Genomic DNA, 12,229 nt, shown 5'->3' on the forward strand with positions numbered 1-12,229 from the left:
GCATCCAAGAATGTGCATGTGAAAGGCTTCAAAAACGCATGTTGTACTTTGTTTGCACTCATTTGACCAGATCTTATCGAGTTCCCTTCATCCTCCATCATTAAAACAAATATATACCTGAGCTCCTCTAAAATCCCTAGCATGCTGGTGTTAGATCCAACCTTTTTGTTCCATCATCGAGTTACTTTCAGCATTAGTCTTCGGCGTGCAATTCCAATTGGAACTGCCGAGCCTCCCTACTCGATCACGTCCCACCTGATTTTTGTTAGGCTGCCAGGTTCCGTTCGTCAAAAATCACTCCCACATGTTGATCGCATAACGTTTGACAACAGGAAACATGCATGACATCCGCACGGCATGACATCTGTTGTCGTGCGTTATCCGCACCTTCTGTCCCCCTTGCTGCGATCCTTTTGCTTCCTCGATTGAGCTGATGAATAGAGACAGCTTTGTGCTGGAATGCACGTGAGCTCCACCTACAGCTGCAGCATAAAGAAATATATCCCAGAGTACCTTCATCCTAGAGTATTGCATGCTTTTATGTATCCTAGATAACTTTCCATGTGCATTCCACTTTTTCATTTGATTCCTTTGCCCAACAACATGTGTTGTCTGTCATGCCTTCCACATTAAACCATGTGTACACATTATTTTAATGAATCCGAAAATGTATTGAAGCAACACATGCTGCATTGGCCTTCCACGAAAGTGGATTCTTTTATGAATCCGAAAGAAATATACAAAGCTGCATTGGCCTTTGTTGCTAGCTTTTCTCGAAAATATTTTTTCTGCACATGCTAGTTGTGTTTCTAATGCCATTTGCTTCTTGTTGTGCTCAAAATGAAGAGCAATCATTTTTATATTCCCAGATCTTGTCTCTAAACGAACCGTGCGTGTGATATTAAACACTTCTGCACCATGCTGGTTGTATATCCAATGAACTGAAAGAACACGATCACCCCATGCTGGTTGGGTTTCCAATGCCATTAGTCTTTGTTGTTGTGCTCGATTATTGATGTGTTTTTGTTCTTTAGCATAAGTTATCTCGAAAAGTTGCAGCATGGAGTGCCATAAGCATTGTGATAACGTAGTGTCACCTGCGCTAGAGAAAAGATAGTTAGAAATACCAACCATTATATCCTCCTCCCTTAGGATTTGAATATATTGGTCGATTAAGTTGACATGCCTCCTGCTCTTCCTTTTCTCTTTGATTCTTATCTCATGTCCACCTTCACCCTTAGACTTGGACATTTCAGTTTATCTTCATTAACCAACTTCCTTCCCTGTGCATCTAGATGCCAGAATTGTTGGCATTCTATTTCTCCATGATCTAAAGCATAATTAGCCAAGTGATCTGCCAGCTTGTTGCCCTACCTATGAATATGAGTAACTGTGTAATTGCCCTCATTCATTAGTTGCATCATTTCCTCTACCTCCTCAGATATGATCCATGATGGTTTCCAGATCCCATCCATTATCTTTTTTAATAACATTGAGTCAGTTTGAAGCCATACATGAGAGTATTGTTGAAATCTGCAGAACCTTAGTGCTTCTACCGCCTTCGCTTCAGCTACTGTGTTTGTTGTCTCCTCAATCTCTTTTCCTACTGACTTGACTATGTCACCATTTTCATTTCTTATACAAAAACCTATTGAGCTCCTGCCTGGATTTCCTCTCGATGCACCATCCGTATTAACTTTTAGCCATCCTGCACTTGGAAATTCCCACATGACTTTTGTAACCTTAAGTTTAGGAGTGAAATTTTCCATCATAGTTAATAGATCTTGCCATTTGTGAGGTACCATGTCCATCCTAGGCTTTCTCACTTTCACCAATGCCTGGAGATTTGATGAAACTTGATAAATCACCCTGCTAGTTGTCACAACATCACCATACTTCATACTATTTCTTCTTTTCCAAAGTTGCCAGACTACGCATGAGGGGAGTGCTTGCTTTACTGGTTTGAGCTTTAAGCACACATTTGCAGTCCAACATTTTGTGATTGCTTGATGCAATGTAAGTCCCTCCACAGCTATTCCTGCCCTCGATAGAAAATACTTCCAAGTTGTCTTTGCAGTTTCTGATCTAAAAAACAAGCGCTGAAGAGATTCCTCGTCAGGCTGTACACAACACCAACATTTTGATGGCATGCAGTAGCCTACCCTTTTCAAGAAATCATCTAAAGGTAGCTTTGCTTTCCACACTTTCCACATGAAAAATGTTATTTTAAAAGGCAGACCCTTTACCCAAATCATCCTATAAGTTGTTCTTGGTTCGTCTCTTCTTCTCGTATACTCGCATGCTGACTTAACACTGAAATATCCTCTTGTTTCCAGCATCCAACAAGGTATGTCAAGAACCTGCTGAGGTGAAGGTGGTTTGATTTTCTCCAGAATGTGTACTGCTAAGTCTTCAGGAAGCATTTCAAATAGCATGTCCACATCCCACTCACTATCTAAGGTAACATCATGTACATTATGTACATTTTCATCAATGCCAAAGTCCTGAGGAACTTAAAAATATAGTGCCCCAAGACCTGTCCAGTTTTCATACCAAAATAGTGAGGATCCCCTTTTTGTTTGCCAAAGGATTTGACGTTCAATCAGATCTCTGCATTCCAACATTTTTCTCCAAATGTGAGACCCCCTTTTCCATGGAACAATTACAGAATTCAATTTTTTACAGTATTTCTGACATACGAAAGAGCTCCATAGGCTTGGTTTTGTTCTGAAATTCCACCACAACTTGCTGAATAATGCCTTTGCTACATCATGCAGTGACCTGAAACCTATTCCTCCTTCCTCAACTGGCATGCATAAGGTATTCCATGAAGCCCAATGCCTACTAGTTCCTCCTACAGTGTTGCTCCAGAAAAACTGAGCAAACAATTTGTGCAACCTATTTATCACATACTTTGGAGGGTTTACCGCTGATAGTAGATGCATAGGCATGCTTTGCAGTACATGGGATATGAGAACTGCCCTGCCCCCTACTGATAATAACTTGCCCTGCCATGATTGCAGTTTGTCCATTACCTTAGTAATTAGGGGCTGATAGTATTCCAACTTTCTCCTTACATAAAATATAGGACAACCTAGATATATGATAGGGAAATCATTCCTATGAATGCCTGTGATCCTTTCCACCTTGCTGATCACTTCCATGTCTGTTAAATGATGCAGGTACACAGCTGATTTGGTCTTGTTAACAAGCTGCCCAGATGCAGCTTCATATGCCTTCAGCACTTGCATAATCAGCATCAGAGATGTTTCATCTGAGGATGAAAAAATAATCATGTCATCTGCATACGCCAAATGATTGATCTTTGGACTCCACTTTGGCATCCCAAATCCACAAAAATACAGGTTAGTATGAAGTGCATTGAGACCCCTAGATAATGCTTCTGCTGCCAATATAAACAAAGTTGGAGATACAGGATCACCTTATTTTACTCCCCTTGAGGACTTAAAGAACCCATGAGCTTGACCATTGATTAGAATAGAATACCAATTATTTGAAACTAAACAATCCCTATCAACCTTTTTGTGAATCCCATATTTCTCAGTACCTTGGTTAGGAGTAGCCAAGATAATCTATCATAAGCTTTGGTCATATCTAGCTTCAGGATGACATTAGGTCCAGTCTTAGTTCTAAGCCTAATGTCAGTCACTATCTCCTGAGTTAGAAGGATGTTTTCTACTATATTTCTGCCCTTAACAAAACCTGTCTGTTCCTCTGATATCAGACTTGGGAGAAATCTCACTAGCTTTTCATGTACCACCCTCGATATAACCTTATTAGAAAAATTACTGAGGCTTATTGGTCTTAAATCAGAAAAAGTGGTAACTTCTTTTTTCTTTGGTAGCAGAACTAGGTTGGTGTGTGTTACACACTTGGGTAGCTCATAACCATTGAAAAAAGCCCTCACCATGTCGTACAGGTCATCCCTTATTATGTCCCAACAAGAATGATAGAATTTTCCTGTCACACCATCTGGTCCCTCAGCACTATCACCATTAAGTCCAAGTACTACCACTTTAACCTCCTCTTTTGTTGGCTGCTTAATCAATTCTACATTCTGCTCAGTGTTAATCAGATTAGGAACATGCTCTACGATATCAAATGATGAAAGAGTAGCTGCTTCTGTGAACTGTTCCTCGTAGAATTTGATAGCCTTTTCTGCAATTTCTTGTTCTTCTTCAATCCAGGTTCCTCCACTATTTTGAATTTTGTTAAGCTGAAGTCTCTTCCTCCTACCTCTCACTTAGTGTTCCTATCCCCTTCCTTGAACCAAGTCATGTCTGCCTTTTGTTGCCAATATTTCTCCTCTAGTGCAAGACATTTGATCAATTCTGCCTGAACCTTTTGTAGCCTTTCCATGTTCATCCCTGTAGTATTTGCTTCAAATTCTGTTTCATGAACCATCACTACCTCCTCCATGCTTGCTATCTTTTGAAAAATATCTCCAAATGTAGCTTTACTCTACAATGAAAGAGCCTTCTTTAATTTTTTTAACTTGTGATTAAAAAGAATATAAGGATTTGCACTGAAATCAGCTGTCCAATTCTCTTTCACCACATCTTTAAAAGTCACATGTTCCACCTAAAAATTCAAGAACTTAAAAGGTTTTTTTATTGGTGGAGTCTCAATATCACACTTCAGATACATTGGACTATGATCAGAACCGGTCTTTGACAAATGTTGCACCTCTATTCTTGGAAATGTTTGTTGGAACTCAACATTGGCCAAACATCTGTCTAGCCTTTTGAATATACAGTCTTCCTCTGCTCTCCCATTCCACCATGTAAATATTTTGCCTTTAAATCCAAGGTCGAAGAGATTTCAAGTGTTGACGCAGTGTCGAAAATCATCAATTTCATTCAATGACACAGGTAGCCCACCAAACTTCTCTTCTTCATCCCATATTACATTGAAATCACCTCCTACAAGCCATGGTGCATCCATATCCCTTGCCATTGCATATAATGAATCCCATAATTCTATCCTCTCAATTGCATCACATTTAGCATATATCAATGTTAGGACAAACTCCACATGCGATTCAGTATGAAACAATCGTAGTGTTAATTGTTGCACCATATTGTACATAACAGTTACCTCAAATACCTCATCTATGAAAGCCCAGATCTTGTTGGAAACATTTGAAATTGCCTGTGCAAGTCCTATCTTGTTTTTGTACCTTTCCAGTTTTTTTGCTTGTTGTTTTGGCTCCATTAATCCTACAAATTCATAGTGATTTTGCCTGTGCATTTTTGTCAACCTTTCAAAGGCCTTCTGTGTGTTGACTGACCTTATATTCCAAATGAGAGCATTCATCACTGATTGTTAGATTTAGTTAGCATTCTCCTTGTGTGCACCCCAACTTTTGGTGCTGCAAAATTATCTTTTTGTTGCTTCTTCTTACCTTTTGCTGCTGATTTTGCCTTTTTCACTTGCGTAGGTGATAAGTCACCTTGCCTTGCAGCATTCATAAGGTGTTGGGTAGTCGATTCGTGATCCATGTCGTATCCTGATCTACCAGGTTCTTCTCCTTCTTCATTGTCTTCTTTCCCTCCTGATATAGCTCCAAATGCATTTTTTAGGGACCAAGGCCTTCTCTTCTCCTCGTTTAACAGCTGCAACTGCTTTTTCTCCAATGTAACAGTAACATTTACTATTTCTATTTTTTGTTTTGGCTGTTTCTCCTTCTCTGTTGGGTTGTGTCCTTGTGGGTCTTCTTGTGATTTCTGAAGTTTATCGTCTTTTGTTCCTCCAGGATCATTTACCTCTGGGCCTCTTCCTTCATAGTTTCTAATTTCTGTGACTTCTACTATCTGATAATTATTGTTGTGCTCAACAATTTCTAATCCTCCTATTATTAAAAAATTACCAGTTGAATTATTGTCATTGTCATGGAGCTCTCCATTTACACTTTGCTCATTTACAGTTTGCTCATCTTTTTCTTTGTCCTTGTCATTTAGTTCCTCATCAGCTTGTGCTCCTAGTGGTACTTCGTTCTCCTCTGAATCGTATTCCCTTTGTGCATCCCATAGCCTGCCTTCACAGCCTTGCACTCTTTCTTTAAATGTAGACGATTTTGACCATTATGCTTGAGAATTTGGAGTTTTATTAAGTACCTTGTTTACAAATGTATCTTGTGATGGGTTTTCTCGGCATGATGTATTGATCTTCACTATTCCATCTCCTGTTTTATCCTTGAAACTTCTTTCTACCCATTGTGCCGTATCGTTTTTTGCTTTTGATGCCTCCTTTCCATTGACTAGACCATTAGTCGAACCAATACTCGATGAGTTAAGATGGAAAGCTTGTGCTGTTAGATTTAGCTTTCCCTCATTATTGACCATATGTTTTGGTTTTTGCTTTGTAGATGCTTGGTTATGAACTGTTGAACTGTTTGTTGCTACATTAGCTGCCACTATTGCCAATTGATTAACAGGTTCTTCCTCTTCATCCATCCCTTGTAATATTGCAAACTTGTTAGCTATTTGAACATGATCATTATCTTCATTATCTACTGCCACCAATTCCTTACCACTGTTGCTTTGTGCTTCTGCTTGTTTATCTACAGTGCTTGTACCCTCCTTGTTCTTATTGTTTTCAAGCTGCTTAGTTAGTGCCATCTCCATTCCATTATTATTGAGACTAGTATTTTGATTTACTACATTTCTAACTCTGTTGTCCTTCACTTCCTTCCATTACTCTTTTGCTGTAACATTCACATTACCCATGACCTTTCCACTAGATAAAATCATTATAGGCTGTGAGTTCCCTATGTCCTGCTTCTTAGCTGTATTTGCTTGGTTAACATTCTCCTTCTCCACATATAGTTCAGGGTGTATCCTCCAACATTCAAATTGATCATGCCCTTGAAGTTTACAATGTCTGCAATATTTAGGCAGCATGTCATATTAAATTCTTACCCATTCAGTTCTTGTCGTTCCATTAGCTTCATTGAATATGTTCATCCTCACCTTTTTAGGCAAATCTGCAATTAGATCAACTAGTACTTTCACCCTAGCACAACTAGGTCTAGTTTTATTAATTGTTGCCATGTTTAGATGCATAGGTTTACCTACTGCTGTAGCTAGAGAAAATAGACATTCCTTCACAAAAAAGGTTGGCAATAGACCTGGGAATGAAATCCAAGCCATTGCCTTGGGTGTTTCTTCATATGCTCTGAACTTTGAGTCGTAAATCAATGGCCTAAGCTGATATTGATAGCCATCCCTGTCCTTTATGTAATGAGTTTTTGATGAGAAATGAAGATAGTCCTGCCTTAACGTCATCTAATCAAGATGTGCCTATCCCTTAGAAATCCAATGTTACACTCACCTTTAATTTCGCATTGAATTGGTATTAACTTACGCAGTTGTTGAATTTCTGGGCTGCCATAAGAACATTTACCAACTATTGCATATTGTAATCCTTCGATGATATCCATCCTTTCTACTTCTGCTTCAGTGAACTGAATAACATGTTCTCCATTCAATATTGTAGGTGGACGAATGAGAATTGGCTCAACTTCCTGTTGCTCATGCATTGCAGCATTTAAAGTGCAAAGTTTCAGAATTTTGGAGTAATCCATCGGTTGTTTGTTGTTATTTGTGTTCCCTGATGTTTGTGCATTGTTTGGAGGAGGTTTGGTAGGCAGCACAACCACAAAAGGTGGCTGGCCACCTGCCTGTGTGTTCATTACAGATGTAATTCTTTAGCACTTTAACAACATGACAAAGATGTAGCAGCTTAGCAAGAAAACGATGGTGCTGTAATTCGAATTAGCTTCACTTTACTTACTGCTTATGGCTGTGAATCCAATTTCACAGTCCAAACTGTAAAAAATAGTAATTTCGATTTAAAATGAAGCTTAGAATTCAAACCAATCTTAGAAGAGAAGAGAACATTTTCACGTTATCAAAACAAGCTGTTGTGCTGAAAAGTAGCGCTGGATGAATCGCTGAAATTGAATGAAGAACACTGTCTGCTACAGTACTCGTGAAAATAAAATTAAGATCTACAAAAATTGACTATAGATCTGAAGTTGAAACCTTTAGGGTAATATTCTTCAGGAATTTATGTATCTTTTGAGACCAAGTTTGGTTAGTTCCACCACCGGATGCCGGAGTTATGACCGGAAAATGATGACGGAATTACTATTCCTTCTCTTCCTAGAGAGAAGGCAAACACTTTAACCTATCTTTTTGGGTATTGTTTTTTGATTATGATGTTAATGCTATTTTTCAAAGATTTTATTGAAGGAAAATTAAATCCATCATTGAAGGATCTTGAAACTTGAAACTCATAACTTGGTTTGTTTGAGTATTTAATTATTTTGATCCGATCCTGGATGAGTTTGTTTGGAAAGTTGATTGAAGGTTGTAGCTAAAGTTTTAGTCAATTTGATGGAGATTTTGTAGTAGATTTTACAAATTTGGGTTGAAATATAGTTGAACTAGAGAAGATGACGAATTTGTATTGTATACCCAAATAGTATAAAAATATACCATTTTGGTATACAATTCATTTCAACTATATACCCTATTAGTATAGTTATATACTATATTGGTATCATATGCTAGTTGAATTATTTTTTGGTTGTATTAGCTGCATTTAATTGATACAATATTTGATTTTCTTTTAATAATAGTAATATAGTACAATTTCTTGAAATACTTTATTATATTAATATGTGGTACACTATTTTTTTATTTTTCTCTTTATGCATGTGTGTTATGTAATAGTAATATAGTCATATAGTTGTCGGGAATTAACCAGTAAAGATGTATACCATGTTGGTATAGTTATATGTCATATTGGTATCATATGGTAGTTTGTTTTGATCGTTTTAGCTGCATTTTAAGAGAATTTTATTATGAAATTATTTATATGAACATGATTTGCAGTGCTGGAATTTTTGTATGACGATGGACATAAATTATGTGTATTATGTAATAGTTTTATAATTATATGCAACTGTTGGAACGACCCCATAAAACTATATACCATGTTAGTATATGGAGTGAGCAAGTTGTTTTGTGAATGCTTGCAACATGAGTATGTAATTTTCTCATACTTTTATTGCGTCCTTTAATGTTTTGGTACAGTAGTATAGTTGCAGGTAGTTGTAGCAATATTCTAGAGCAATCATATGCTCTGTTGGTATACATATATACTATACCGGTATCATATGTTAGTTAATATTTTTTTGATTGTATTAGCTACATTTAATTGGTACACAATTTGATTTTTCTTTAGTAATAATATATAAAAAAAATAGTGAAAACAGTAAATGAAATTAGATTATGAAGAGAAAAGAATATAAAAAAAGAAATTAAATGAAAGTAGAAAAGGAAAAAAGGAAAAAAATAAGAAGAAAACGAGAAAAAAGAAAAGGAGAAAAGAAAAAAGAAAAGAAAAGAAGCATAAAAATAAAAAAGAGTTGGAGAATAAAGAAAAAACTCCCCACAAAACCTACTATGGGTAGAAAATATAATTAGTTTATGGGTTGGAAAACAAATGGGTAGACAAGGGTAAATAGTTTTATTTTTGTGGGTAACTGTGTCAAAACCCCTTTATTATAAGTATTGGGTTGGCCCATTACGTCGGGTTAGAGTAATATTATATAGATTCAGATATTTTTCATCTCAGTTCAATCTAATAAAATCTAGAAGCTTCTATTCTCTCTCAACAACTCCATAGCTACCCTAAATAAACTTTCATCGATCAGAGCCCAGATCTAGATAGATCGGGTAATTACCTCTCGTCCGATATTGCCCTCGCGTGATTTCATTGGAATTTTGATATTCTGTTGTTCGTTCATTTTCGGTGGCAATTTCGGACGATATTCTCCGACATTAACGTCAGAATTAGTGTTTTCTAGTGGTACTTGATTGTTTCTGGTGATAGACCAAATTTAGTCGATATCTTCTAAGGAGTCTTCATCAACCTAGGGTTTGGTGGTTTCTGCAACTGTACATTCAGCTAGGGTTCGCCTGTATCCTCGTCAGTGAGTTTTTCTGTTCAATGTCGTTATTCTTTCCGGCCGCCAAGGAAGTTTGGTAACCTTAGTTATCTCTTCTCATTTTTTGACTGTTTGTGTAATTTTCTCTGATTAATTGTGCACAAAATGCTGAATGATGATATTTTCCCATCCGTGTTACCAACTACTCGCCCTACTACCTCTCTTTATGTTTTTCACGAGAATGATTATACGCACCCATGTCATCCTTTTTATGTGCATTCATCTGGTGTTTTAGGGTCTTAATTAGTTTTTGTTTCTTTTGATGGTACTAGGTATGGAAGTTGGAGACGAACTATCCTTGTGGCTTTTTCTATTAGAAATAAGATGGATTTTATTAATGGATCCTCAGTTAGGCCTCCTGATAGTTCTCCCTTGGCGAGAGAGTAGCAGAGGTGTAAAGATTTGGTCGTCTCTTGGTTAACTAACTCCTTGTCTAAAGACATTGCTCGTAGTGTTGAGTACTTTGAACTTTCCAATGAGTGAGTTGGAGGCAAGATATGGTCAGTCAGATATTACAAGGGTGTTTGAGCTTAAGAAAGAGCTAGCTCACATCTCACAAGGATCACTTGATATTGCCTTCTATTTTAACAAAATCAAGCAGTTATGGGATGAAATTGATGTCTTGTCAATTAGTAAAGTCAGGTCTTGGAGCAACTGTGGTTTTAATTTTGACTATTAGAAAGATAATGATGTTCAAAAGGTGTATCCGTTTTTGACGGGTCTCGATGATATATATGTGTAGACCAAAAATAATATATTCATGATTAAACTATTTCCATCTGTGAGCATTGTCTATAGTATATTGTTGTCAGATGAGAAGCAGAGGCAGATCTCTACCTCTCCTCAGTTTCTTCCTACATCTGCTTCTTTCAATGTTAGGGTATCCAAACACGGGTTTCCTTCCAGAGTTAATTTGGATGCTCAAAGACCTATTAAATGCAAATATTGTAAGAAACCAAGTCACACCAATGATAAATGCTATAAACTACATGGATATCCTCCTAACTTCAAGTTCACAAAAAGGCCTAGCAGTAGAAAAACTACAACTCATGTTGAAGTGAACTCTATTAGTCCTCCTCCTAATATGGCTTCTAATATGGGTTCTGAGTCTGTCAAGCCATCTGGGTCTAGTAATGTTTCAATGGTTCCTGGTCTGACACAAGATAAATTATCTCAGCTGATGATGTTACTACAACAATCCCATATTTCTGTTGATTCCTCATCTACTTCCACTCTAATGACTTCTGCTAACTTTGCTGGTAAGCTGTTATCAGAAAGTATTTTGCTCAAGCCATGCATGATTTCACAAGTAGATAGTTTTATTTGGATTATAAATTCTGGAACCTCTGATCACATGACCTCTCATAAAGATTTACTCTTTAATCTACAAACACTACTTGTGTCTTGTCTGATTTCTCTCCCAAATGGTTACAAAGTCAAGGTTCATTTAGTAGGATCCTTGACTTTATTTTCAAATTTCACAATTCATCATGTACTTTATGTTTCTTATTTTCAATATAATCTCATTTCGGTTCATAAGTTGTTAGAACAATAAAATAGGATTGTTCTGTTTACCAGAACTCTTTGTGCCTTCTCTAAAGATGCCTCTGGTTCTTGGTAAACTGGACCATAACTTCTACAAACTTTTCCTTCCTCCTGTTGCTTCTACCAGTACCACATCCTATTCCTCCTGTATTGTTACTTCCCCTGTGTTTTTCTTGAGATACATGACAATGTAAAGAATATAAATGTTGTTGTTGCTGATGAAACACATGTAAATACTGATGCAACTCTGAGTAATATCAATAAAATAGATATGGTTTGGTATTATAGGCTTGGGCATATTCCTTTTTCTAGAATGAAACATATTTCTATGCTTGAGTCACAGTTATATTCAAAAATAGTCTTTTTCCTACCTAATATGTCCACTAGCTAGACAAACAAGATTATCATTTTCTGATAGTAGTATACAAACCACAAAAGCTTTTTAGTTAATACACATTGACACCTGGGGTCCATATCACACACCTACGTATACTAGCTCCAAATATTTTATGACCATTGTTGATATTTTTTAAGAGCCACTTGAACTCACCTAATGGGAGCCAAAAGCAATGCTTTCGATCTCTTAAAAGCCTTCATTTACAAGGTTGAAACTCAATTCCAAAGAGTCCAGAATGTAAGAAGTGA

At 37.0% G+C, this 12,229-nt stretch overlaps 1 protein-coding gene across 1 annotated transcript; it reads right to left on the reverse strand.

Annotated features, from left to right (window-relative positions):
* Positions 1 to 1,370: 1,370 nt before the first annotated feature.
* LOC142174882 (uncharacterized) lies at positions 1,371 to 4,440 on the reverse strand. The gene is made up of 4 exons (XM_075241272.1): positions 4,265 to 4,440; positions 3,724 to 4,217; positions 2,700 to 3,406; positions 1,371 to 2,504 (listed from the first exon to the last, which is right to left on the reverse strand). Exons 1-4 carry the CDS (start codon positions 4,438 to 4,440, stop codon positions 1,371 to 1,373), a joined length of 2,511 nt encoding a protein of 836 aa, XP_075097373.1.
* Between the last annotated feature and the right edge of the window lie 7,789 nt (positions 4,441 to 12,229).

Source organism: Nicotiana tabacum, chromosome 20 (assembly GCF_000715075.1).
Source record: "Nicotiana tabacum cultivar K326 chromosome 20, ASM71507v2, whole genome shotgun sequence".
NCBI lineage: Eukaryota > Viridiplantae > Streptophyta > Magnoliopsida > Solanales > Solanaceae > Nicotiana > Nicotiana tabacum.